General features: G+C 42.9%; 2 protein-coding genes across 5 annotated transcripts in view; both read right to left on the bottom strand.

The window, feature by feature from the left end:
* Positions 1 to 13,223, bottom strand: part of GGACT (gamma-glutamylamine cyclotransferase) — an 84,857-nt gene extending 71,634 nt beyond the window's left edge. The window contains exon 1 of one of the 2 annotated variants that reach the window (XM_073664212.1): positions 13,094 to 13,223. Coding sequence is in view for 1 of the 2 variants with exons in the window: in XM_073664211.1 (XP_073520312.1) it covers positions 12,612 to 12,618 (7 nt within the window). In the remaining variant the exon portion in view is untranslated. Of the gene's footprint in view, positions 1 to 12,611; positions 12,749 to 13,093 lie in introns of those variants that run through there. The other variant, XM_073664211.1, reaches the window with a different exon arrangement.
* Positions 13,224 to 24,945: 11,722 nt separating this feature from the next.
* The window catches only part of TMTC4 (transmembrane O-mannosyltransferase targeting cadherins 4), a 62,806-nt gene continuing 60,168 nt past the window's right edge, over positions 24,946 to 27,583 (bottom strand). For all 3 annotated transcript variants that reach the window (XM_073664207.1, XM_073664209.1, XM_073664208.1), the window contains exon 18: positions 24,946 to 27,183. In XM_073664207.1, the coding sequence (XP_073520308.1) occupies positions 27,032 to 27,183 (152 nt within the window). In that variant the 3' untranslated portion in view covers positions 24,946 to 27,031. The remainder of the gene's footprint in view (positions 27,184 to 27,583) is intronic.

The raw sequence follows: 27,583 nt of genomic DNA, 5'->3' as shown, positions 1-27,583 counted from the left end.
GGACCATAAAGGGAGTATTACAATTTCGGAAGTACACAGAAAGCAATCTTTTCTTGGGTGCAGAAAGTGTTGTCTACCAGTTTACAGTGGTGGCCAAAAGTATTGGCACCCCTACAATTCTGTCAGATAATACTCAGTTTCTTCCTGAAAATGATTGCAATCACAAATTATTTGGTATTATTATCTTCATTTAATTTGTCTTCAATGAAAAAACACAAAAAGAATTGTCCTAAAGCCAAATTGGATACAATTCCACACCAAACCTAAAAAAGGAGGTGAACAAAAGTATTGGCACTGTTTGAAAAATCATGTGATGCTTCTCTAATTTGTGTAATTAACTGCACCTGTAACTTACCTGTGGCACCTAACAGGTGTTGGCAATAACTAAATCACACTTGCAGCCAGTTAACATGGATTAAAGTTGACTCAACCTCTGTCCTGTGTCCTTGTGTGTACCACATTGAGCATGGAAAAAAGAAAGAAGACCAAAGAACTGTCTGAGGACTTGAGAAACCAAATTGTGAGGAAGCATGAGCAATCTCAAGGCTACAAGTCCATCTCCAAAGACCTGAATGTTCCTGTGTCTTCCGTGCGCAGTGTCATCAAGAAGTTTAAAGCCCATGGCACTGTGGCTAACCTCCCTAGATGTGGATGGAAAATAAAAATTGACGAGAGATTTCAACGCAAGATTGTGCGGATGGTGGCTGTTATGCACACGCCCGGACTGACTGGCGTGTGCGCGTGTTGTGGTTCCACTGGACCATGGACCGGAGAGTGCCTGGAGGGGCGTGACTAAGTATCTGGCCGATCCGACCAAGGTGGCACGACGGCATACGACGCCAGTGCACCAGGGAGAAACCGGGCAGAGGGACCAGGTGCTACTCCAGGTCAAACTCCGGACACGGGGGTTGACCCACACTGGGATTACTGGAACAGGCAGGTTAGGCTGGCACAGACTGGTGGATGTAAGCAAACACGGCAGGTATGCAGATGGGTGGATACAGGCGAGTATGCAGGCAGGGAGGTACTGGCCGAAAGGACGGGCTGGAGCACAGAAAGGTTAAGACCCAGTACAGACTGGGTCACAGAACCGCAGATGTGGTAGACAACCACAGCAGAGAGGGAACGCCCGAAGCGGTGGGCAAGAACAGAGCAGGACAGGGCTGCAGGAGCAGCGAGCAGAAGCAGGGCAGGACAGGACTGCCGGAGCAGCGGTCAGAAGCAGGGCAGGACAGGACTGCCGGAGCAGCGGGCAGAAGCAGGGCAGGACAGGACTGGCGGAGCAGCGGGCAGAAGCAGGGCAGGACAGGACTGCCGGAGCAGCGGGCAGAAGCAGGGCAGGACAGGACTGCCGGAGCAGCGGGCAGAAGCAGGGCAGGACAGGACTGCCGGAGCAGTGAGCAAAAGGGTCAGAGCGGAGCAAGGCTGCCGGAGCAGTGAGCAAGGAGTCAGAGCAGGACGGACAGGGCTCTGTTCACACGGAACAGACAGGAAGGGAAAGGCAGAGCCAGATACCCACAGGGTATTTGCAGTGAAGTAGCAAGTGGACCACAAACTCACAAACGGGAGTACAGAGACAACAAGCAGGAGTTAGGAACGAGTTCAGACTCTGCAGAAAAAGGAAAGGAACGGACATAGAGGCAAAACAGGTAAAGGATAGGAGAGAGTTCAGACTGGAACTGAGTGTACGGAAGAGACCGACACTGCAGCGGGATACAGGAGCGGGTCTGGGAATACGGCCCCCAGAGAGGCGGGACGAACAGGCAAGGAGCGTGTTCAGACAGGACAGACAAGATACAAGAACGGATCTAGGTAATCGGCCCCTAGAAGGCAGGAGGAACAGGCTAGGAGCGTGTTCAGACAGGCCTGGAAATACAGCCTCCAGGAAAGGCAGCAGGCAAGAGTACACAGACAGGACTCAGTTCAGACACGGGAACTGATACCGCAAGGCAGGAGACATAGACAGGACTCAGTTCAGACACGGGAACTGATACTGCAAGACAGGAGAAATAGACAGGACTCAGTTCAGACAGGAACAGATACCGCAAGGCAGGGACACAAACAGGACTCTGTTCAGACGGGAACAGAAACCGCAAGGCAGAGACACAAACAGGACTCTGTTCAGACGGGAACAGATACCGCAAGGCACAGACAGGCAGATCTAGGTATACGGCCCCTAGAAGGCGAAAGAACAGGCAAGAAGCGTGTTCACAAGAACAGACCACAGTTCAGACACAGAACTGGAAAACAGGCAGGAAAACAGGATAGGACCTGGCATGTCAGAGACAAAAAGCCGACTGACAGGACACAATGCTCAGGCGCCATCTTGAGGAAGAAGGTGGTATAAATACCCAAAGATGGACAGCAATAGGCTGAAGGTGCAACAGGGGCGTGTCCGCAGCAGGTACAAGAAACAGGAAGTTCAGCGGGCGTCGCCCTATGCAGCCAAAACAGACAAACAGACAGCAAGGAGGGAAGCCAGAGAGACATTCTGGACTGGAGATCAAGTGCGCGCTCTTGCACAGTGGGAGATGGACCACCATGCAAGGACGCCGCCAGGTATGTTACAGTACCCCCCCCCTTACGCCCCCTCTTCTTCAGGCCTGCCAGAATCTTCCGCAGGGAATTCGAGGACCAGTCGTTCACTTCAAGGAGATCACTTCCACTGTCCACAGGAAAAATTGATCTCATCTGGTTAGCTAGGATGCTACCTCCTATCCAGCCATCCTTAGCAACAGACGAAACGGGTGGAGTACCAGGAACAGCACACAAGGAAGTCTCTCTCCACATATTTTCAGGTGGCACCCCAGAGGGTACAGGAGACAACTGGAAGTCCTTCACCGGGTTGGAGGGGGACAGAGACTTGGGGGTAATCTCTGCTTCGAGGTACATCTTGTCAAGCTCACAGGAAGAAATAGACGGGTTATCAGGTACATAATGAGGAAAAGTCACTGTCTCTTTGTTATCTGGTGGTACCCCGGAGAATTCAGGAAACAACTGGAGGTCCTCCGCCGGGTCAGAAGAGTGCAGAGGCTCAGAGAAAACATCTGCTTCAGAGTACACTAGGTCGGACTCACTGGAGGAAGCAGGCGAGGTATCGGGTACCGAGTATAGGAAAGTCTCTGTCCATTCACCACCAGGTGGCACCCCGAAGGGTTCTGGAGACAACTGGAGGTCCTCCGCCTGGTCGGAGGGGTGTATAGACTCGGGAGTAACCTCTGCTTCGGAGTACACTAGGTTGGACTCACTGGACGAAGCGAGCGAGGTATCAGGTACAGAGTATAGGAGAGTCTCTGTCCTTTCGCTACCAGGTAGCACCCCGAAGGGTTCTGGAGACAACTGGAGGTCCTCCGCCTGGTCGGAGGGGTGTAGAGACTCGGGGGTAACTACCTCTTTGGGGTACCGATTGTCAGGCTCACAGGACGAAGCGCACAAAGTATCAAGTACCGAGTGTAGAGAAGTCTCTCTCCATTTGTCATCGAGTGGTATCCCGGAGGATTCAGGAGGCAACAGGGGGTCCTCCGCCAGGTAGTAGAGGTGCACAGACTCAGAGGTAACCACAGCTTTGGAGCATCCTTGGACATGCACACCGGTTAAAGTGGGTGAAGCATCTGATGCCGGGTGCAGGAAGTTCTCCTGTGTGGAGTCTGGATGGGCAGAAGTCTCTTCGGGCAGGAGAACCGGAGCACTACCCACGCACATTACCCGTTGGGGCTTCTCCGGGATACAGGGAGATGAAGCTTCAGTAGGGACTTCAAGGTTGGGGTCAGGAGGTCTCAGGGAGGACAGACCCTGGCGTGACGGCTTGCCTCTACGTCTAGCACGTCTGGACTGCCTCTTGAGGTTGGGAGAAGTATTCCGGAAAGCGTAGTCACCCTGTGAGGATTCTGGGTGGGCAGTAGTCTCATTGGGCTGGAGGACTATTGCGCTACCCACACACATTACCCATCGGGGCTGCTCCGGGATATTGGGAGGTGAAGCTTCAGCAGGAGCCTCCGGGTTAGGATCATCGAAGACCATTAGAAAGGCCACCAGGAAGGCCATTAGGTCCAGGAGGATCGGATCCTGTGTTTCATATAGGGGGTTGATCCATTCCAAGGCATCACCCGCCAGGTAAGACATAATGAATGCCACCTTAACCCGATCGGTGGGAAAACATAGAGGGTAGAACTTGAAGTGTAGCATGCATTGCTCCACAAATGCACGACTTTGTCTTGGATCCCCATAGTAACGTGGCGGATCCGCAGGAACGAGAGCAGATAGATCCATCTGGACGGGTGCGTAATTCGCCTGGAACTCAGCTGAGAAAAAATAAATAAATTTATTTATTTATTTTTAATGCATGTATTCGCTGGAAAACTTCTCAGAGAGCGAAGGCCGTGGGGCTCAACGGGAACCATGGCCTGAGCATGCTGTTATGCACACGCCCGGACTGACTGGCGTGTGCGGGTGTTGTGGTTCCACTGGACCATGGACCGGAGAGTGCCTGGAGGGACGTGACTAAGTATCTGGCCGATCCGACCAAGGTGGCACGACGGCATACGACGCCAGTGCACCAGGGAGAAACCGGGCAGAGGGACCAGGTGCTACTCCAGGTCAAACTCCGGACACGGGGGTTGACCCACACTGGGATTACTGGAACAGGCAGGTTAGGCTGGCACAGACTGGTGGATGTAAGCAAACACGGCAGGTATGCAGATGGGTGGATACAGGCGAGTATGCAGGCAGGGAGGTACTGGCCGAAAGGACGGGCTGGAGCACAGAAAGGTTAAGACCCAGTACAGACTGGGTCACAGAACCGCAGATGCGGTAGACAACCACAGCAGAGAGGGAACGCCCGAAGCGGTGGGCAAGAACAGAGCAGGATGGGGCTGCAGGAGCAGCGAGCAGAAGCAGGGCAGGACAGGACTGCCGGAGCAGCGGGCAGAAGCAGGGCAGGACAGGACTGCTGGAGCAGCGGGCAGAAGCAGGGCAGGACAGGACTGCCGGAGCAGCGGGCAGAAGCAGGGCAGGACAGGACTGCCGGAGCAGCGGGCAGAAGCAGGGCAGGACAGGACTGCCGGAGCAGCGGGCAGAAGCAGGGCAGGACAGGACAGGACTGCCGGAGCAGTGAGCAAAAGGGTCAGAGCGGAGCAAGGCTGCCGGAGCAGTGAGCAAAAGGGTCAGAGCGGAGCAAGGCTGCCGGAGCAGTGAGCAAGGAGTCAGAGCAGGACGGACAGGGCTCTGTTCACACGGAACAGACAGGAAGGGAAAGGCAGAGCCAGATACCCACAGGGTATTTGCAGTGAAGTAGCAAGTGGACCACAAACTCACAAACGGGAGTACAGAGACAACAAGCAGGAGTTAGGAACGAGTTCAGACTCTGCAGAAAAAGGAAAGGAACGGACATAGAGGCAAAACAGGTAAAGGATAGGAGAGAGTTCAGACTGGAACTGAGTGTACGGAAGAGACCGACACTGCAGCGGGATACAGGAGCGGGTCTGGGAATACGGCCCCCAGAGAGGCGGGACGAACAGGCAAGGAGCGTGTTCAGACAGGACAGACAAGATACAAGAACGGATCTAGGTAATCGGCCCCTAGAAGGCAGGAGGAACAGGCTAGGAGCGTGTTCAGACAGGCCTGGAAATACAGCCTCCAGGAAAGGCAGCAGGCAAGAGTACACAGACAGGACTCAGTTCAGACACGGGAACTGATACCGCAAGGCAGGAGACATAGACAGGACTTAGTTCAGACACGGGAACTGATACTGCAAGACAGGAGAAATAGACAGGACTCAGTTCAGACAGGAACAGATACCGCAAGGCAGGGACACAAACAGGACTCTGTTCAGACGGGAACAGAAACCGCAAGGCAGAGACACAAACAGGACTCTGTTCAGACGGGAACAGATACCGCAAGGCACAGACAGGCAGATCTAGGTATACGGCCCCTAGAAGGCGAAAGAACAGGCAAGAAGCGTGTTCACAAGAACAGACCACAGTTCAGACACAGAACTGGAAAACAGGCAGGAAAACAGGATAGGACCTGGCATGTCAGAGACAAAAAGCCGACTGACAGGACACAATGCTCAGGCGCCATCTTGAGGAAGAAGGTGGTATAAATACCCAAAGATGGACAGCAATAGGCTGAAGGTGCAACAGGGGCGTGTCCGCAGCAGGTACAAGAAACAGGAAGTTCAGCGGGCGTCGCCCTATGCAGCCAAAACAGACAAACAGACAGCAAGGAGGGAAGCCAGAGAGACATTCTGGACTGGAGATCAAGTGCGCGCTCTTGCACAGTGGGAGATGGACCACCATGCAAGGACGCCGCCAGGTATGTTACAGTGGCTAAAGAACCTTGACTAACATCCAAACAAGTTCAAGCTGCCCTGCAGTCCCAGGGTACAACAGTGTCAACCTGTACTATCCGTCGGCGTCTGAATGAAAAGGGACTGTATGGTAGGATACCCAGGAAGACCCCACTTCTTACCCCGAGACATAAAAAAGCCAGGCTGGAGTTTGCCAAAACTTACCTGAGAAAGCCTAAAACGTTTTGGAAGAATGTTCTCCGGTCAGATGAGACAAAAGTAGAGCTTTTTGGGAAAAAGCATCAACATAGAGTGTACAGGAAAAAAAAAGAGGCATTCAAAGAAAAGAACACGGTCCCTACAGTCAAACATGGCGGAGGTTCCCTGATGTTTTGGGGTTGCTTTGCTGCCTCTGGCACTGGACTGCTTGACCGTTTGCATGGCATTATGAAGTCTGAAGACTACCAACAAATTTTGCTGCATAATGTAGGGCCAAGTGTGAGAAAGCTGGGTCTCCCTCAGAGGTCATGGGTCTTCCAGCAGGACAATGACCCAAAACACACTTCCAAAAGCACTATAAAATGGTTTGAGAGAAAGCACTGGAGACTTCTAAGGTAGCCAGCAATGAGTCCAGACCTGAATCCCATAGAACACCTGTGGAGAGATCTCAAAATGGCAGTTTGGAGAAGGCACCCTTCAAATATCAGGGACCTGGAGCAGTTTGCCAAAGAAGAATGGTCTACAATTCCAGCAGAGCATTGTAAGAAACTCATTGATGGTTACCGGAAGCGGTTGTTCACAGTTATTTTGGCTAAAGGTTGTGCAACCAAGTATTAGGCTGAGGGTGCCAATACTTTTGTCTGGCCCATTTTTGGAGTTTTGTGTGAAATGATCAATGATTTGATTTTTGCTTCATTCTCTTTTGTTTTTTTCCTTGCAACCAAATTAAATGAAGATAATAATACCAAAGAATTTGTGATTGCAATCATTTTCAGGAAGAAACTGAGTATTATCTGACAGAATTGCAGGGGTGCCAATACTTTTGGCCACCACTGTATGTTAGTAATACTGGTCTTTGCGTTGTTGTTTTTGTGTTCAATAATAGTATGGTGGTATTTATTCAGTCATTTCATGGTTGTAAGATTTTTGCATGATGTAGCAGTATTTTTTGTACATTGTAAAGTTATTATTGGACTATGTATAATGTGTTTTGCATGTAACTTGCTGACCGCTACAGGTCTCACAATTCGTAACTGATGCCAAAAACAGGCTTTAAAATGCCCAGTTGGAGGAGACCGGTGGAAGCCCATGTGCACTAATCATTCTTTATAGGGCACCTAGAGATAGAAAAGTACAGCGAGGCATTTCAGGGCCTGTGTAATACATATACAGTATGTTACCTGCAATGATAACTAAAAACCAGTGCCTGTATAACTGCTTCTGAGGCCTCATCCAGATGTCAGTGTTTTTTTTCACGTCCGCAAAAAAATGGTCCGAGTTTCATCATTGTTTATTTAGTGTGTCAGTTTTTACCAGTTTTTACCATCCGTTTCATCAGTGTTTTTCACATATGGAGAAATAAATTAGAAAAGTTCTATGCTTTGCAATGTTAATCACAGACGAATACCATGCAGTCTGTTATCCTCACAGACCCATAGAATTGTATGGGTAATGTTTATCCATGATGCTGATAAAAAACAGACATGCTCCCTGATGTTTTTATGGACTCATGGTCTGCAAAAAAACCACATATGACTAGCTCCATCAACTTTAATGGGTACGCGTTCTAGGAAAACCACAGATAGAACACATATGTGAAACACAGACATCTCAATGAGGCCTCAAAGAGTTGTCTCATAGTCATTCCCTGTCCATATGCTCTATTAGGGCAAGTGGACATCAGAGGGGGCCTCCATCTATGCTCCAATGCTGCTAAGAAAAATAGCTCTTGATTTGGTATCTGTCCATTATTACATGGATGTTCTTGGCTGCCAAGTGATAAGAGCTGATCACCATGGGTTGCAGAAGTCGATCCTGCAGCTATCTCTTTGATGATTTCAGTATCCTTCATTTTTGTAATGTATAGACTTCTTACAATTCTTTTTCACCCTTGTTCCAATTCACGTTTCATTATATCATTCAAGATAAATAAACACTCTTCTGGTCTGATTTTTTTTTCTTTCCAAGACTTGAATTTTCTCTTGAGACAAAAAATGTTTTCCTTTGGCTCAGTGACCACACTTTACATATTCATTCTTTAGAAGTCTCTTATAAGGAAGCAGGTGAAAAAACAAGAATACTGAACTTTGAGTGCTGCCTGTCTGAATGCAAAAAAAATAATTTCTAGGGCCACTTGTTCCTTTAGTATTAACCATATACTGACCGCACAACCTTCCTGTATTATTGTGTAATGTGCAGCCAGTTCCCACAGGGAAGGAAGAGTTAATACCAGTCAACGTGCAAAAACACACTCTTGGAATCGTATCCTGTTGGTCCTTTAAAGTTTTCGTTTTGTTATGTACAGTTTTTTTTATGTCACAGACAAGAGTTTCCTGCTTTGAATGACCCTTACAAAACCTTACTGGGTCTCTCAAAAGTTAATGGCAAGCCACCTTTCCAAGCTGCAGCCAAGGAATGAGGTCTTTCTTTGAAATCGAAGGGTTATGGTCCCTTCTCAGCAGTGGCTCTCTCAGAAACTATGAACTCTAGTCTGTAAAAACAAACAAGAGCATCACAGAGTAAATTGCTTGTAGGCTTCTACAAAATTACTCTTTTGATGGTATTTTTAACGCATAAATGAAAAGAGTTTTCTTAAAAGTGTAATCCCTTTAAAATGTTTCTTCTTAAAACACCATGAAATAGAAGTTGCTGAACAATTGCGCAGTGCACCACAGGAAATACTTACAAGGAAATTATCATTAAAAGGACACATTGCCTTTATTTAATGGACAGAATAGTCCTATTATTTTTTATTATGGCCATTCCTTCACCCAAAAATTGTACCTGCTTGCCAACTACAAACTCTCCAAGCACTGTTTGTTTTCTATACTTTCAGCATGCACAACTGATAACTAAAATCTCTGAATTTCATGCATCAGACCATCACATTCGAAGCAAAAAATATAGAAGTTATGAATAGTTCCATAGCATACATATAATAGTTGAAGTTATAAGCAGACAATAAGAGGAGATGTCAGCTGTAATTAAATCAAGCTCTGCATGAATGTCTGTAATTTTTTCTCTCTTTCAGTTTTACCTACTTTTAGTTTACCTGAACAAGCAGGGCTGCAGTGTAAAGCAAGCACAGAAACAAGCACAGAGCATCAGCCTGAGCCACTAAAAAGACAGTATATATTTCATTCTATTTTTAACTTCTTTTACAGCTTAGATTAAACTGATAGACCAGAACAATAAAATAGTAATAGTAAAGACCCGGAGAATAATAATGGCAGGTCAGTTTTAGCATCCATATATTATCTGCTATAGGCTTTTAATTTTATTCTGATCTATACAGTGTTGCCACAGCACAGAATAATTTTAAAACTTAACTTTTAATAAAGCTCAAGACTAACAATACACGTAATTATAAAATAGATGTGAAATGCTGGCTACAATTCCATAACCAAAGCTTAAAATTAAAAGCCTATAGCTGATAATATATGGATGCTAAAACTGACCTGCCATTATTATTTTCCAGGTCTTTACGAGTTTGTAGACACCAAACATGTATAGGTTCTTTTTTATTTAAGTAATGAAAAAAAATCCAAAGTTTGCTTAAAAAAAAAAAAAAGTCGCAATTTTCCAATACCCGTAGCGTCTCCATCTTTTGTGATCTGGGGCAGTGAGGGTTTATTTTTTGCGCGCCGAGCTGACGCTTTAATTGATACCATTTTGGGGTAGATACAATGTTTTGATAGCCCGTTATTGCATTTTATTGCAGTGTTGCGGCGACCAAAAATACGTAATTCTGGCGTTTAGAATTTTTTTCTTGTAATGCCATTTAACAATCGGGTTAATTTTTTTATTAAATGTGAGGGTCACCGATGGGCGGGGTAAGTGACGTGCATCCGGTTTGCGCGCGTTAGAGATTGACAGCGACATTTAACAGCCACTGGTGGATTGCGATTCCACCTGCGGCTGTTGCGGGCACATCTCAGCTATATAGATCAGTTGACATGTGCCCTGTTTAGTGCGGGATCAGCGCCGGAGTCCACGCTGAACTGGGGGTTATGACGTGGTGCGTACTATTACGTACCATGTGATAAATGGGTTAAAGGGGTTTTTCCACGAACAAAAGTTCATTTTAATAATTGTCTGTGTCTGACCGTGTACGGAACATACCACAGCTCCTGGGCAGGGGGGAAGACAAAAGACAATACAGACATTACAGCAGGAGATCACAGAGGATTCATTTTCTGAGGTAAAACATTTCCCTGCCTGTTTTTAAACAATATTTTACCTCACAAAATGAATCCTCTGCGATCCCCGGCTGTAATGTCTGTATTGTCTTGTGCTTTCTCCCCTGCCCAGGGGTTGTGGTATGATCCATACACGATCAGACACAGCCATGGATTAAAATTAACTTTTGTTCGTGGAAAAACCCCTTTAAAACCTTATCAAATGTTAAATTATATAAATGTGAATAAGGGCAGAGCAGGACTGAGGCCCTGACTATTGGACACTCAGCCATGGGAAGTTATGTAAACGTAATGACTAGCTCAGGAGGTTAGGACCATCCCGAGTAGGGACATAGTGGGATGACTTTTACATTGTTTTGATCAAAACAATGTTAACTGAGTACATTATGTTATTTTCATGCACTATTGCTATTTATTTGTTTACTGAATTGTATTTGCCCATTTTGCTTTATTCTCAGATTTTGTCTGTTTAGTGGCCAGTGTGAACATGTGCCTACACATTGCATGCATACCAATTTATATTCCAATTTATTTATTTTGTTCTTAAGTCACAACAAATGCCAAAAGATTGACAACCCGTTTGGTAATGTCTTAAGGGAACTCTATCAGCACAGTATGACTGTTCAGACCAACTACAGGCATTCGGTGCATCATGGTGTTGCAAAATATTTAAGTGCACCTTCACACCTGCTTGTCTTCCATCTATCTCCGCCCTTCTCTGGCATTATGAAGCAAGAGCTGTCAATCAAAGGAGGGGGGGTGGAGATTTAGAGAAAACAAGCAGGTGGGAAGGGGAACGTGAATGATTGGCCGTGCCTTGATGCACCTTGATGTCCCTTTAAAGGGAATCTGTCAGCAGGTTTTTGCTGCCTCATCTGAGAGCAGCCTGATGTAGGCAAAGAAACCCTGAATCCAACTTAGTTTACTGGGTGCAGTGATTCTGACACAGAGTTTTTAGATTTAGCATGAAGCAGAGTCGAGAAACCTAACCCCACCCACACCAGGCTCTGTATGTACATAACTATAGACAGTGAGCTGCTTATCACAGAAGGGGGCGGAGTCAGACTACCAGGCATGTGCTGCTGTGTCCAAGCAATGATAAGCTCCTGGTGATAAAACAATCATTGCAAGTAAACAAAACCACAGAGCTTGATAAAAAAGGCATGACTGAAATATGTGTTTAACACCTACAGCAAGCTGTCTTCAGATTAAATAGCAAAGACCTGTTGACATATTCCCTTTAAGTCAGGAGACCCATGGTCAGTCCGGAAATTACCGAACATACATAAGCCGGATTTAGACATCTGTAAAACGCGGTTCATGGCAGAAGCCACACAGGTTTAGTTCAGGTTTTTGATGCAGGTATTGTAGATAAAACCAGGAGTTTTATCTTCAAGTGGTTTTGACTTAAAAATGCCTCAGAAAGCCTGAACAAAACCAAAACCCAAATGTGTGGCCTTCAGCTTATAAAAATGAATGAGAAAAAAACATGTTGCATATGACCAGGATGTTTTGCACAGATTTTACCACATATTACTGGAGATATTACAATAAAAACTATTATTAATGGAAACAGCGCAGACAAATGGGTACTCCTAAATAATGTCATCATTACTCATCAGCTAAAATGCTACATATAATAGTCCCTAGGCAGAAAGCTTGTTATTGTAATGCAGAGCATGTCAGCCAAGCTTACATAACACAGCAGATCTTATGATACACATGTTGGCTTATGTTAATGTAAAACGACAGAGGAAAGCGTAATCCACTAACAAGGAGTATAGAAAGGCAGCTAGTGCTGAGGGTGAGTAGTATACATGTGTAATGAGTAGTCTATACTATATTGCCATGTTTTATCTGTCTCCGTTTATTTGTACTTTGTCTCCATTCATAGCGATGACACTCACCTGCCATTCTCCTTTGATCACACTTCTTTTCAGGCAGTGATCTGTGTGTGCACAACCTGTCTGCAGATCCAACTACTTTTTGTAATGGCACCTTATGCAATATGGGTGTGTGCCTCCTACTAGTGAGAAATGCAAGAGAATTAATGATTTACCATGTACTGTACAGTACATGCATTCAGTATTGGATTTAGAATCAGTAAATGAATGGGCTTGATACATTGTTTTCCCTAATGAGGCCCCTCAGGGGTGCTGTATAGCTCAAGGATTCTCCTTTTGATGTTTTTTTTGAGTCCCGGTGTCATGGACCCCCTCAGGTCTTGTGTCGAATTTGCCTGTAGTGTTATTTAATAATTTATTTTTTTTCTATGAAACTCATGACTGTACGATTCCCTTCACAATTTTTATGTGAGCAGTAAACAAAAAAATAAAAACATACAGGTGATTACGTAAAGAAAAAACACAAACCTCATGGAAATACATACCTCATAGTTTCTAAATACTAACGTTGTCACCTGTTATAATACTTGATGTAGAGCAGGACAGCCTCTCCTGTGTACAGAGAATACTGGATGCCATAAACAGCTTGTATCGTCCCGTAGACGTTATCAGCACAAGTGTGGGTGACCTACAACCTTCCCCACACGGTTAATAAGATCACTTATACTTGGAAGCAACACTCCATGACAGTTTAGTTATTTATTCAGCCTCACTAGCACAAAGACGACATTTTCAAAAATCCTGGCGAAAAATATGCATTTCTACAGCAATTTTGGAAAATTGAGGACAAAATCCTTAGCGCAGTCACATTTTGCGAACATAGCCAAACACTCAATTGCTCATGCTTCAACAAGTGTATCTTGCACATCTCTACCCTATTATTTTACAAATAATGAAAATGATAAGTTTAGGCATGTGTGTTACTTGGCCATTACAGTGTACATATTATTTTAGACACGCTTTACCATTTTGCCCCAACTCTCTGTATGCTTCTGTGTCTACTGTGTTCTTGACTATGTGAAATTTTGTTTGGGTATATTCTCACACAACCAATTTGTGGCAGAAATTTAGCAACTCAAAATCCGCCCAGTCCATGTGTATGGGGTTGTTTTGGCAGGAAACACATGGATTTCTATTAACCAGGGAAGGGTGAATCCAGCCTGATTGACATGCAATCTTCCTTTATTTAGGTAAGTAAAGGACTAAGAATAAAGAATTCATGTTTTAAGATAGTGGAGACAGCTAGATGTTTCAGGTACCTGTAGCACCCTTAATCATGATGCTATATTTCAGTGAAGATTAAGGGTGTTGTTACAGGCACTTTAAACACATAGATGTCTTCTCTACCTTAACATGAATGTTATACTATATGTCCTTTGTCATATACTTACCTAAATAAAAGAAGACTGCATGTCCGTCGGGCTGAAACCACCCTTCTCTTGTTCATGCCACTGCATTGTGGCAGAACTGCTATCCGTGCTCCGGACTGCAGAGGAAAAACAAAAACCGGTGAGCTGGAAATTTGCCTTATTAATATTTTTGTTAACTCCATTGAAATGAAAGACATGCAGAAATTTCCACAACAAATCTGCTACATAACACTATACTTTTAGACCAGGTTCAGATGAGCATATGAAAAATCATCCTATTTTCATAAAAAAAATAGATGATTTTCATCTGTTTTATCATCCATATTCCATCTGTGTTTCATCCCTATGTCCATTTTTACATCCATATGGCATCTGTTTTTATACAGTAAATACAATTTACAAGCCCAAATACACTTTCCTATTTTTGATAATTACAATGTATCCGTAAAACTTGGATTAAATACAGATCTGTATCGGACCTGATTTTTGTACATCCATAGATTTGAATAGTTGAATCTCATCCGAGACATAGAAGTACCCGTATTTTGCGGACTAGAAGATGCACAGCAAAATAGGATCTTTTTTTAAATTAAATGAAGGTGAGTGTCTTATAGTCTGATTTTGTGGCAGCTTATCGGGGGAAGGAGATGTTGCGACTGCGATGGAGTGGGGTGACTGGAGGCAGGGTCGCTGCTGCAGGAAGCTGGTGGTGGCAGGAGTGGGGCGATGTGGAGGGCCCCGGGCTGCGAGGAGCAGGTGTCCCAGCGCTGCAAGGCTGCGGACACTGGGCTCTCAGAAAATGTCGGTGTCTAGCGGAGTTGCCGCACTTTCCCATTGCCTTCCTTGTGGTGGGCTGCGGGAAAATGGCTGCCGGTGGCGGCGCATGCGCAGATTGAGATCTCGGCTCCTGGGACAGATTCCCTTTAAAATCATGTTACAGAAAGTACTAGTGTCTCCTTTACCTCAAACAGCTCATGTGGAAGAATAATTATTCTCATCTAAGGTACTGTTAAACATATGTGTATGTACAGATAGCAAGTTAATATAAGGCAAATGATTGAAATGTACAAATCAGTTTACACAAGTGTTTGCAATACACTGCGCTGCTAATACTGTATGTCACAAATAATTATGTTCAACATTTAGTGGCAAAATTAAACCCTTTTCTTGTCCCTCGCCAAATCTGTAATGTGGGGGTTCTCTCCAAGGAGGTGTAGTGTGGGCAATATTTCTTAAAGCACCACTCCAGCATTTTTTTTTACTGCAGTGCTTAAGTGGTGTTACTAATGTAAGGTCCCTGCCCCTAATATCATACTTACCTGCCGATATCTTCATCTTTTATCAGCGCTGCTCCAGTCAGTCTCCAGCAGTTTGTGACCTGCTGGAGCTATCCGGGTTTCACTGTTCAATACAAATCTATGATAGCATAATTCTGGCTGTCACAGACTTGCATTGACAGCTTGTGACAGTTACTTCTAATTTCCGGTCAGTCAAAAGTTGCGGACACAAGATGCAAGATGGCGTAATGGGAGCAGAGGGGCATCGGCAAGAGCTGAAGATGGCGGGGGAGGAAATATTATGGGGAAGGAATCTTGCGTTCATAGGACCACTCCAGTGCTGGAATAAAAAAAACCTCTGGAGTGGTGCTTTTCCCCCTTCATGACATATGATATACCGTTGCATCATATTTTGCGGTGAGTTTCCCCAAATGGACGTACCGGTACGTCATGGTGATCGTGCGGGCACAAGAGCTGCACCAGTATAATCGCTGGCAGGAGCTTGGCTTAAGTGATAGCCGAGGCCTAGCAGTCACAGCTAGGAGCACCAGGCTGTTTAACCCTCTAAATTTTGCGATCAATATCAATTGCAGCATTTAAAAGGTTGGGAGAGGGAGGGGGCTCCCTCTCCCACTGATTGGCACCTCTATGATGTCATTGCGTGGGCCCGATTGTTGCCATGTCAGCAGGACGTCATATGATGACCTCCTGATCTGTCAGCTACGGAGGCCTGCTTAGAACATGCCTGGAGCATGGTCTAAGAGGCTTCTGTTAGTGCAGCACTGACAGGTATAGTGCATTGCAATGCATTATACCAACAATCAGAGTAATAAAAGTTAAAGTCCCATATAGGTACTAAGTAAAAAAAAAATAAATAAAAAAAAAAAATTTGGAAAAAATATACTGATATGCATATTTATGTAAAAACAAAGAAAAGTACACATCTTGTATCGCCACAACTGGAACAATCTGATCTATAAAACGGTCATTCATTCAAAGCATTTTTTAGCTTGTGATGGTAGCCAAAACAAAAAAAAATAATTAAATATCGATATTAACCTGTCATTGCTGTAATCACAGTGACCAGAATAATAATCACTTATACCGCACAAGGAATGGGGTAAAAAAAAATAAACAAAACCAAATTCTTGACCTGCTGTTGATTTGTTTATTCTGCCTCCCAAGGATCGCAGTAATGCTCAGCTCATATTCATTCTGCGCTATACGTTGAGCGCTTACACCAGGGTTTCCATGTCAATCTCTGAAATACCTGATTCAGATGAAACCCCCGGAGGAAGATTTCCTATAATGAGACAGATGGGGACACTGTGGACGCCGTTTGGCCTATGACCCGGCTGTGTCCATCTTTTTAGGAGTGCATGAAAGTGCGGTCAGCCACTGTTTTGTGCACCTCTGAAAAGCCGGACACCGCTGAACAGAGGCCAGACGGAGTGCGGAGTAACCCTGCTGCCTCATTATAGTGAAAGTGAATGGATGTGTCGGGGGTTTAATCTGAATCACATATTTCAGAGATTTAGATGGAAACTCTGATGCAAGTTTATAGCATAGAGTGCTGGATAAATGTGAACTTATCTAAAATATTCTGTACCCCCAAAATGACACCAATAAAAGCTTCAACTCAACCCACAAAAATCAAGTCCCCACTCAGGTCCGTCAGCTGTTAACAAAAATATAGGGAGTATCAAAATTACTGATAGCACAAAGGCTCTGGAAAAGCGACATGGCTCCCACCAAAACAAATATAGCGAAACCTGAACTCCTAAATCCAAATGCCCCCCTCCTTTCTGAGCCCCACAATGGGCCTAAACCGCAGTTAGCAGCCACATGTTTGACATTAACGTAGTGAGGTGAGCCCACTTAATTTACGGGTGTGTGGCTCCGTAAGCACAAGCTGGGCACAATGTATGACATACAATGGCATATTTTCAATTTTCAGTCTGCACCTTTCACTGCATGTTTGTTTCTGGAAAACACCCATAAAGTCACATCCGTAGATGAATTCCCAGAGGGGTGTAAATTCCACTGAGTCAATTGAGTGGGGTTTCTACTGTTTAGGCACATCAGGGGCTCTGCACGTGGAATCCACAAACCATTCTAGAAAAATCAGTGCTGCAAAAGTCAAATAGCACTTCTTTCCTCTGAGCTCTACCGTGTTGCCAAACAGTACTGTACAGCCTTATATGGGGTATTGACTCATTCAGAAGAAATTGTGTAAGAAATTATGGGGCCTTTTTACCTATTTCCCCTTCTGAAAATGAAAAATCTGGGGCTAAAACAGTATTTTAGTGATAAAAATTTAATTATTAGATCTTCACCACCCAATGATATAAAATTCTGTGACACGCCTGTCGTGTCAATATCATCACTACATCACTAAATGTATTCACTGAGGGGTGCCGTTTGTAAAATGGAGTCACTTATTGATGGGTTCTGCTGTTTTGGCACCTTAGGGGCTCTGCCAATGTGACATGACACCCGCAAATCATTCCAGCAAAAATGTGCATTTCAATATAGCACTTCTTCCCTTCTGAGCTTTGCATTGTGCCTCAAAAGTAGTTTCCGACAAAGTATAGGGATAGGCGAACTCAGGAAAAAAAATGGACCACATAATTTGTTACGCAATTTCTCCTATTTCCGCCTTTTGAAAAATAAAACTTAGGGCTAAAACAACATTTTACTAGTAAAAAATGGAATTATTTCTACTTCATTGCCCAAAAGCATAAAATGTTGTGACACACCCATGGTGTCAATATGCCCACTGTACACCTAGATGAATTAATTGAAGGGTGTAGTTTGTAAAACAGGGGTTCTACTGTCCTGGCACCTCAGGGGCTCTGCCAATGCGACATGGCACTCACAAATGATTCCAGCAAAATCTGTACTCCAATATGGCGCTACTTTACATCTGAGCTTTGCACTGTACCTAGTAGGTTCCGACCACATATAGGATATTGGCGTACTCCGGAGAAATTGCAAAACAAATCGTATGGTCCATTTTCTCCTGTTACCCTTGAGAAAATGAACAAATTGGGGATAAATCAATATTTTTGTGGGGAAAAAAATTGATTTTTTCTCATTTTCACAGCTCAACTTAAACAGGTTGTCCGGTCCAAATAGCTAAGTCTGCAGTCACTCTGCATGACTGCAGACTTATGAATCCCTCTAGCACACGCACTGCACGCTGCAGGGATTTGCCGGTTTCTGACCCAGGACCGCAGGGTGTGTATGAGTTATACATATTCCTGGCCAGAGCTCGTCTCGTAGGGGTGGCCTCGCTCCATACACTTGTATAGAGTGAGGCTGCGCCCCATCTAGGGACACGGCCAACTAGAGGGCGCGGCCTCGCTCCAGACAAGTGTATGGAAGCGAGGCCACACACACTGGCCGGGAGTATGTACAATGCATACATACCCTCCAGTCCCAGGTCAGAAACCGGTGAATCCCCGCAGCGCACACTGTGTGCGCTGGGGGATTCATAAGCCTGCAGTCACACAAGGTGACTGCAGACATCGATTTGGACCAGACAACCCCGTGAAAAAAAATTATGTTAAGCATCTGCGGGATCAAGATGCTCACCACACAGATAAATTCCTTGAGGGGTGTAATTTCCAAAATGGGGTTACTTCTGGGGGGTTTCCACTGTTTAGGCACATCAGGGGTTCAGCAAACGTGACATGGCATCCGCTATCTACTTCAGCCAATTTTGCGTTCCAAAAGTTTAATGGCGCGCCTTATTTTCCATGCTCTGCAGTTTTTAAAATGGTATCACTTTGGAGTATTTTCTGTCACATAAGCCCCTCAGTGACTTCAACATGATGTGGTCCATAAAAAATGGTCTTGGAAATTTTGTTGGAAAAATTAGGAACGGCTGATAATTTTTTTTATTAGGAAGCTAGAAGGGTTAAAAGCTTATGTTTTTAAAATTATGCTGATGTAAAAATAGACATATGGGAAATGTTATTTATTAATTATTTTGTACAGTATAACTAACTGTTTAAGGATATAAAAAGGTAAAGTTTGAAAATTGCAACATTTTCTATTTTTTTGCCAAAATTCTGATATTTTCACAAATAAAACACTGGCCTAAAATATTGGCCTAAATTTACCATTATCATAAAGTACAACATGTCATGAAAAAAAAAACAAATCTCAGAATCACTAGGATATGTTGAAGCATTCCAGAGTTACAGTTATATGAAAAAGTTTGGGCACCCCTATTAATCTTAAGCTTATTGTTTTATAAAAATTGATGTTTTTGCAACAGCTATTTCAGTTTGATATATGTAATAACTGTTGGACACAGTAATGTTTCTGCCTTGAAATGAGGTTTATTGTACCAACAGAAAATGTGCAATCTGCATTCAAACAAAATTTGACAGGTGCATAAGTATGGGCACCTCACCAGAAAAGTGACATTAATATTTAGTAGATCCTCCTTTTGCAAAAATAACAGCCTCCAGTCGCTTCCTGTAGCTTTTAATGAGTTCCTGGATGAAGGTATTTTTGACCATTCCTCTTTACAAAACAATTCCAGTTCAGTTAAGTTTGATGGTCGCCGAGCATGGACAGCCCTCTTCAAATGATCCCACAGATGTTCAATGATATTCAGGTCTGGGGACTGGGATGGCCATTCCAGAACATTGTAATTGTTCCTCTGCATGAATGCCTGAGTAGATTTGGAGTGGTGTTTTGGATCATTGTCTTGCTGAAAGATCCATCCCCTGCGTAACTTCAACTTTATCACTGATTCTTGAACATTATTGTCAAGAATCTGCTGATACTGAGTGGAATCCATGCGTCCCTCAACTGTAACAAGATTCCCGGTGCCGGCATTGGCCACACAGCTCCAAAGCATGATGGAACCTCCACCAAATTTTCTTGTTGGTAGCAAGTGTTTTTCTTGGAATGCTGTGTTTTTTTGCCACCATGCATAACGCCTTTTTGTATGACCAAACAACTCAATCTTGGTTTCATCAGTCCACAGGACCTTCTTCCAAAAAGAAATTGGCTTCTCCAAATGTGCTTTTGCATACCTCAGCCGACTGTTTGTGGCGTGCTTGCAGAAACGGCTTCTTTCGCATCACTCTCCCATACAGCTTCTCCTTGTGCAAAGTGCGTTGTATAGTTGACCGATGCACAGTGACACCATCTGCAGCAAGTTGATGCTGCAGCTCTCTGGAGGTGGTCTGAGGATTGTCCTCGACTGATCTCACCATTCTTCTTCTCTGCCTTTCTGATGTTTTTCTTGGCCTGCCACTTCTGGCCTTAACAAGAACTGTCACTGTGTTCTTCCATTTCCTTACTATGTTCCTCACAGTGGAAACTGATAGGTTAAATCTCTGAGACAGCTTTTTGTATCCTTCCCCTGAACAACTATGTTGAATAATCTTTGTTTTCAGATCATTTGACAGTTGTTTTGAGGAGCCCATGATGCCACTCTTCAGAGGAGATTCAAACAGGAGAACAACTTGCAAGTGGCCACTTTAAGTAGCTTTTCTCATGATTGCATACACCTGGCTCTGAAGTTCAAAGCTCAATGAGGTTACAAAACCAAAAAAAGTGCTTTAGTAAGTCAGTAAAAAGTAGGTAGGAGTATTTAAAACAAGAAAATGATAAGGGTGCCCATACTTATGCACCTGTCAAATTTTGTTTGAATGCAGATTGCACATTTTCTGTTAGTACAGTCATGGCCAAAAGTATTGAGAATGAGACAAATAGTAATTTTTCCAAAGTTTACTGCTTCATTTTTTGTAATGGCAATTTGCATATACTCCTGAATGTCAAAGAGTGATCAGCTTAACAGCAATTACTGTACTTGCAAAGTCAATATTTGCCCAGAAAATGAACTTTAACTCCCAAAACACATTTCAACATCATTGCAGACCTGCCTTAAAAGGAGCAGCTAACATCGTTTTAGTGGTTGATCCATTAACACAGGTGTGGGTGTTGATGAGGACAGGGCTGGCGATCAATCAGTCATGATTAAGTAAGAATGACATCACTGGACACTTTAAACGGAGGCTGGTTCTTGGTATCATTGTTTCTCTTCAGTTAACCATGGTTATCTCTAAAGAAACACGTGCAGCCATCATTGCACTGCACAAAAATGGCCTAACAGGGAAGAGTATCGCAGCTACAAAGATTGCACCTCAGTCAACAATCTATTGCATCATCAAGAACTTCAAGGAGAGAGCTTCCATTGTTGTCAAAAAGGCTCCAGGGCGCCCAAGAAAGACCAGCAAGCGCCAGGACCGTATCTTAAAACTGTTTCAGCTGCGGGATCGGACTACCAGCAGTGCCGAGCTTGCTCAGGAATGGCAGCAGGCTGGTGTGAGTGCTTCTGCACGCACTGTGAGGCGGAGACTCTTTGAGCAAGGGCTGGTTTCAAGGAGGGCAGCAAAGAAGCCACTTCTCTCCAGAAAAAACATCAGGGACCGACTGATATTCTGCAAAAGGTACAGGGAGTGGACTGCTGAGGACTCGGGCAAAGTCATTTTCTCTGATGAATCCCCTTTTCGATTGTTTGGGACATCTGGAAAACAGCTTATTCGGAGAAGAAGAGGTGAGCGCTACCACCAGTCTTGTCTCATGCCAACTGTAAAGCATCCTGAAACCATTCATGTGTGGGGTTGCTTCTCAGCCAAGGGAATCGGCTCACTCACAGTCTTGCCTAAAAACACAGCCATGAATAAAGAATGGTACCAGAATGTCCTCCAAGAGCAACTTCTCCCAACCGTCCAAGAGCAGTTTGGCGCCCAACAATGCCTTTTCCAGCATGATGGAGCACCTTGCCATAAAGCAAAGGTGATAACTAAATGGCTCATGGAACAAAACATAGAGATTTTGGGTCCATGGCCTGGAAACTCCCCAGATCTTAATCCCATTGAGAACTTGTGGTCAATCATCAAGAGACGGGTGGACAAACAAAAACCAACAAATTCTGGCAAAATGCAAGCATTGATTAAGCAAGAATGGACTTCTATCAGTCAGGATTTGGTCCAAAAGTTGATTGAGAGCATGCCAGGGAGAATTACAGAGGTCTTGAAGAAGAAGGGGCAACACTGCAAATATTGACTTGCTGCATTAACTCATTCTAACTGTCAATATAACCTATTGGTACAAATAATATGATTGCAATTATATTTCTGCATGTGATATAAACATCAGACAAACACTAATAAAAACCAGAGTCCAGCAGATCATGTGAAAATATAATTTTGGTGTCATTCTCAATACTTTTGGCCATGACTGTACAATAAACCTCATTTCAAGGCAGAAACATTACGGTGTCCAACAGTTATTACATATATCAAACTGAAATAGCTGTTGCAAAAACATAAATTTTTATAAAACATTAAGCTTAAAATTAATAGGGGTGCCCAAACTTTTTCATATAACTGTATTACCTCAAAGTGACACTGGTCAGAATTGTAGAATTTGGCCTGGTCAGGAAGGTGAAAACAGGCTGAAGGGGTTAAGTAGAACAGGCAATCGTGGAAACTTTTGGGCAAATCTCTACCTGCTCACAGATTTAATTTTGCAATAGTCATAAAATTAAACAGACTTCAGATTTCTTAAGGGGTATGTTCCTATTAAATAATTTCAACTACCAAATTTTTACTTTAGATATTTGCTTACATTCACAGTGGCTTGTGTAAAGTATTCACCTCCCCTTGGCATTTTTCATGTTTTGCTACCTCACAACCTGGGATTTCATAGGTTTTTTTTTTTTTGAGGGTCTGTATCAGTTCATGTAAAGAACATGCCTACAACTGTGAACATTTGTTTGTCTTTTTATTATGAAGCAAACAACAAATAGGACAAAATAACTGAAAACTTCAGTGTGCATAACTATACACCCCCTAAAGTCAGTACTTTGTGGCAATTACAGCTGCAAGTCGCTTTGGATGGGTCTCTATGAGCTTTCCACATCTTGCCACTGGGATTTTTGCCCATTTCTCAAGGCAAAATTGCTCCAGCTCCTGACTGCCTGAAACAGGTTTTGCTCATGATTTTCCCTGTATTTTGCACCATCCATCTTCCCCTCGGCTCATACCATTTTTCCCTGTCCATGCTGCCGAAAAACATCCCCACAGTATGATGCTGCCACCACAATGTTTCACTGTGGGGATGGTGTTCTTGTGATGAGCTGTGTTGGTTTGGCGTCATGACATAGTGTTTACCTGGGTGAACAAAAAATTCTACTTTGGTCTCATCTGACCACAGCACTTTACTCCATATATTTGGGGAGTCTCCCACATATCTTTTGATAAATTCAAAATGCGCCTTACAATTTGTGTAAGTAAAGGCTTTTTTCTGCCTACTCTTCCATAAAGGCTACCTCTGTGGAGTGTACGGCTTATTGTGGTCGTATGAACAGCTACTCCAGTCTCTGCTTGGGAACTTTGTAGCTCCCTCAGGGTTACCTTTGGTCTCTGTGGTGCATCTCTGATTAATGCCCTCCTTGCCTGGGCTGAGAGTCTGGGCGACTCTCGGCAGGTTTGTTGTGGTATAATGTTCTTTCCTTTTGATGATAATGGATTTGACGGTACTCCGGGGGATCTTCAGAGATTGGGACTATTTTTTTTTTTTTTTAATAACTCAACCCTGACCTGTACTTCTTAACTTTGTGCCTGACTTGTTCAGAAATCTCCTTGGTCTTCATGGTGTTGTTTGTTTAGTGGGGCCTCTTGCTTAAAGGGGTATTCCCATTTCCAAGATCCTATCCCAGTATGTAGTAGGAGTAATAATAAAAGTATTAGCAAATACCTCAAATTAGAAATGTAGTATAGTATTTTTGATTTGCTATGTCTTTTTCCTCATGTGCAGGCATTGCAGGACCTTAGGTATCCATGGTTATGTCCACTGATAAAGTGACAGTTAGCTAGCTAGCTGCTAATGGTCGTAACCGTGGATATCTAAGGTCCTGCAATGCCTGCACATGAGGAAAGACATAGCAAATCAAAAATACTATACTACATTTCTAATTGGAGGCATTTGCTAATATTTTTATTACTACACCTACTACATATTGGGATAGGATCTTGGAGATGGGAATACCCCTTTAATGATGTTGCAGCTTCTGTGGCCTTTCAGAAAAGGTGTGTATATACTGACAGACCATAGCTCTAGAGGCAGAGTTATCTTCCGGGCAGCGTTCTGCCCAGAGCCTGGAAAGAGCTCATTTGTATGAAGTTATAAAAGATGATTTATCAACAACAAGGCATCTGATATGAGGCATATAGGTAGGCCTTTCTTCAGCAGTTTATAACCTGTATGCCCATATTAATAGTTTAGATAGGTCAAATGTGGTGACAGATTCCCTTTAAACGCCAGACTGTTTTAGATTTAGTACTTCTACCTTCACATGATTGCATTCTTTTAGTTATTCAGGAGTTTCCAAATTACATCTGGAAAAAAGGTAGCATAGACAACAGCACAATTACTATTATTTCCTCCCTCCACCTTAATTTATGTTTTAATGGTTATCTGTCATAAATAAAGAAAGGAAATGTGATACTGTTAGAGCTGTCGTAACATTATACTAAATGGAGAAATATGTATTCAAGTACAGAGCTGATAAGAATACAATCCTAGTACACTATTGCATTTATAGGTGGAGCAGTTTTCTAGTTCCTAGAATTATTCCACAAAAAAATGCTCAAACAATTCCATATTTTCTTTTTTAATGTACAATGAAAGATGGAAAATAGTAACAGTCTAATGGTAAATCATATGTAACAACATGAAAATGACAAACCACAAGGTTCACACAATGTTTGAAATGCACCCATACAGGTGTGTACAGAGCAACCTCCTATCTACAAAATGTTAAGGTTCATGGTGCAGATATAACATAAAACCATCTGAACAAACAATGTGACTAGCTTTTGTATCCAAATAAGGTAAGGAATTACTACAAAACTAAAAGATAAAAAAATATATGAAGACCAGGACAAAACATACCTTTCTTTTTAAAAGGACTTGGTGCTACATAAGCAAGTGTAATAAACATATGAACCCAACATATTCCTCAGTGCTCTACAGACACTGTGAGTCCCAATGGGGACAGTGATGACAATTTCAATTCCCTATCACTATGTATTTGATGTCTGGAACATACCAACTCCCCGTGCTTGTACGAATCAATATCCACAGTCAACCCTTCTCTACTATAGTGAGTGATTTGGATTACTACACGAGTATGGAGATCAAAGCGTATCACCAATTCTGTAGTGTGGCGCTAAGCAATGGTCTAAAACATATCTGTACCGCTGCCTAAGGAAATGGCACACAAAGAGCCAGGAATCACCATTTTTTTTAGCCTTTTATTCGAATAACAGTTTGGTTTTTAGGTATTTTTTTTTGCACCAAATTTATTATACATTTTGCTTCATTTTTAAGCAAGTTTTTTTCAGTCCTCATGATTTTTTGTTTCCTCAATAATGTGGGATTGGTTTTCATTATCTAGATATTTTTTGGTTAATTCATCTTTTTTGATCTTTTTGAAAAGTCACAAAATTGTACAAGTGGAGTATAAAGTCTAATTATTTCAAAGCATATTAAAGTGCTCCTGTAAATTATATTTGCATTTGCATCAAATTCATTAAACAATGGGGTATGTTTATCAACCTAAATAGGCTAGAGTCGTAGCATAATATACACAACAAAACAAACAACCAAAAAAAAACACTATCATGTATGACTTGCACTATTTTTTATGCGATTTAGACACTTTTTATGACTTGTCCAACCAGGATGTGTAGTCTAATGTGGTGCACATTTCTGGCACAAAGTAAGAAAACAGTGGAATAAATGTAGACTAGACAGTCTTAAATTAGACAGATTTATAAACGGCATGAACCTTTGGAGCACTTTAAGTCTGTCAAGTCTAAGTTTGCACTAACAATTAGGCAGATTTGATAAATCTACCCCTTTGTGCACCATTTTGATGAATATGGGGCAAAATATGCTTGTGCAAAAAAAAAAAATAGAAATGATGAATTGAGGCCAAAATATGTAGAGAGACTGAAAGTTAATGAGAAACTCTAAAAATTGTTAATGGAAACAAGGCAAAGTTTACAGTACCGCATGTGTCCTGGCTTATATGCATAGCTCTTACAAAATGTATTTTACGTTTCCAATGACATCACACATTTATACTTACAAAAACAACATTATCAAACTGATCTGTGCAAGTCGTCTGCATACCTAAATAAATACATAATTAACTTCCACATCACACACAATATCAGGCTGGGTGCATGGGATATATAAAAAAATGACTATTTGCAACACACATAAATTAAAGCTTGTTAAAGATTCTCCTGAAAAAGTGTTCTTAAGAAAAAAAGAAAAGCCACAATGGTACATGCAGCATATAATCCAAAAGAAATAAATAATACAATAAGAAATCTGTTCAGTTGTATTCTACATCTACCAGAGTGTAGCAGCGAACAGTCCGGACCGGTGTAAAACATAGAAGTAAAAAGATATAAAGAGGTGCACAATATACAGGAGGGAACAAGACCTTCACTGGCTCTGCGCTCATCCTTACCCCTTAATAATAAATAGGAAAAGTAATGTGGGGTCACCTTACAAATGTTCCTACATCTAAAAAATTTCCATTATTGTACATTTTCTAAGGAATATTTTCTGCATAAAGAGACCGGAGATATACATCCAATTTCTATCAGGTGTAGAGCTCTGGTACGCTCTATAGACTGATCACATTATTTTGTTTCCGTTGGGCTGGTTACATTTGCCTCTTGTTTGCCTGCTGCTCCAGCTTTCGTTTCAGCAAATTGTAGTTCTCCTTGGTCCCAGAGGCAGACGGATCTAACTTCATGGAAATTTCATAGTATTTCTTGGCTAAATCAAGACGCCCCCATCGATGGTAAAGCACGGCTGAAATATATACAAGTTATAATAGTGAACGCAAAACTCTGATCAAATGGCGCAATCAAACCCCTTGAATTGGTAGTCTTGCCTTTAACGTTTATCCTTTATTCACTGTATGATTTGCGGAGATCTGGTTGCACGGATGCCCACAAAACATTAAGATGAGAAACTGTGGTCCCTCATCTAAATGACTGCAGCAGTAATCAAATATGAGCACTGCTGCCCCAGACACAGTCTACAGCAATGACGGAAACAGCCGAGCCACCGATTGTTCTTTGAGATGGCTTTTAAAAATGATGGGACTAAACGCGTAGTTGACATTTTGTGAGCCATGCATTTATTTTGTCGCCATAAAATATTTGAGGCATTGTAATTTCAAATGTTCTAATAATAATAATTAATAAGA

This window comes from Phyllobates terribilis, unplaced genomic scaffold (genome assembly GCF_046119375.1).
Source record: "Phyllobates terribilis strain yellow unplaced genomic scaffold, ASM4611937v1 Scaffold_2__4_contigs__length_985480577, whole genome shotgun sequence".
In the NCBI taxonomy this organism is placed as follows: domain Eukaryota; kingdom Metazoa; phylum Chordata; class Amphibia; order Anura; family Dendrobatidae; genus Phyllobates; species Phyllobates terribilis.
This window is presented reverse-complemented; position numbering and strand designations above follow the sequence as displayed.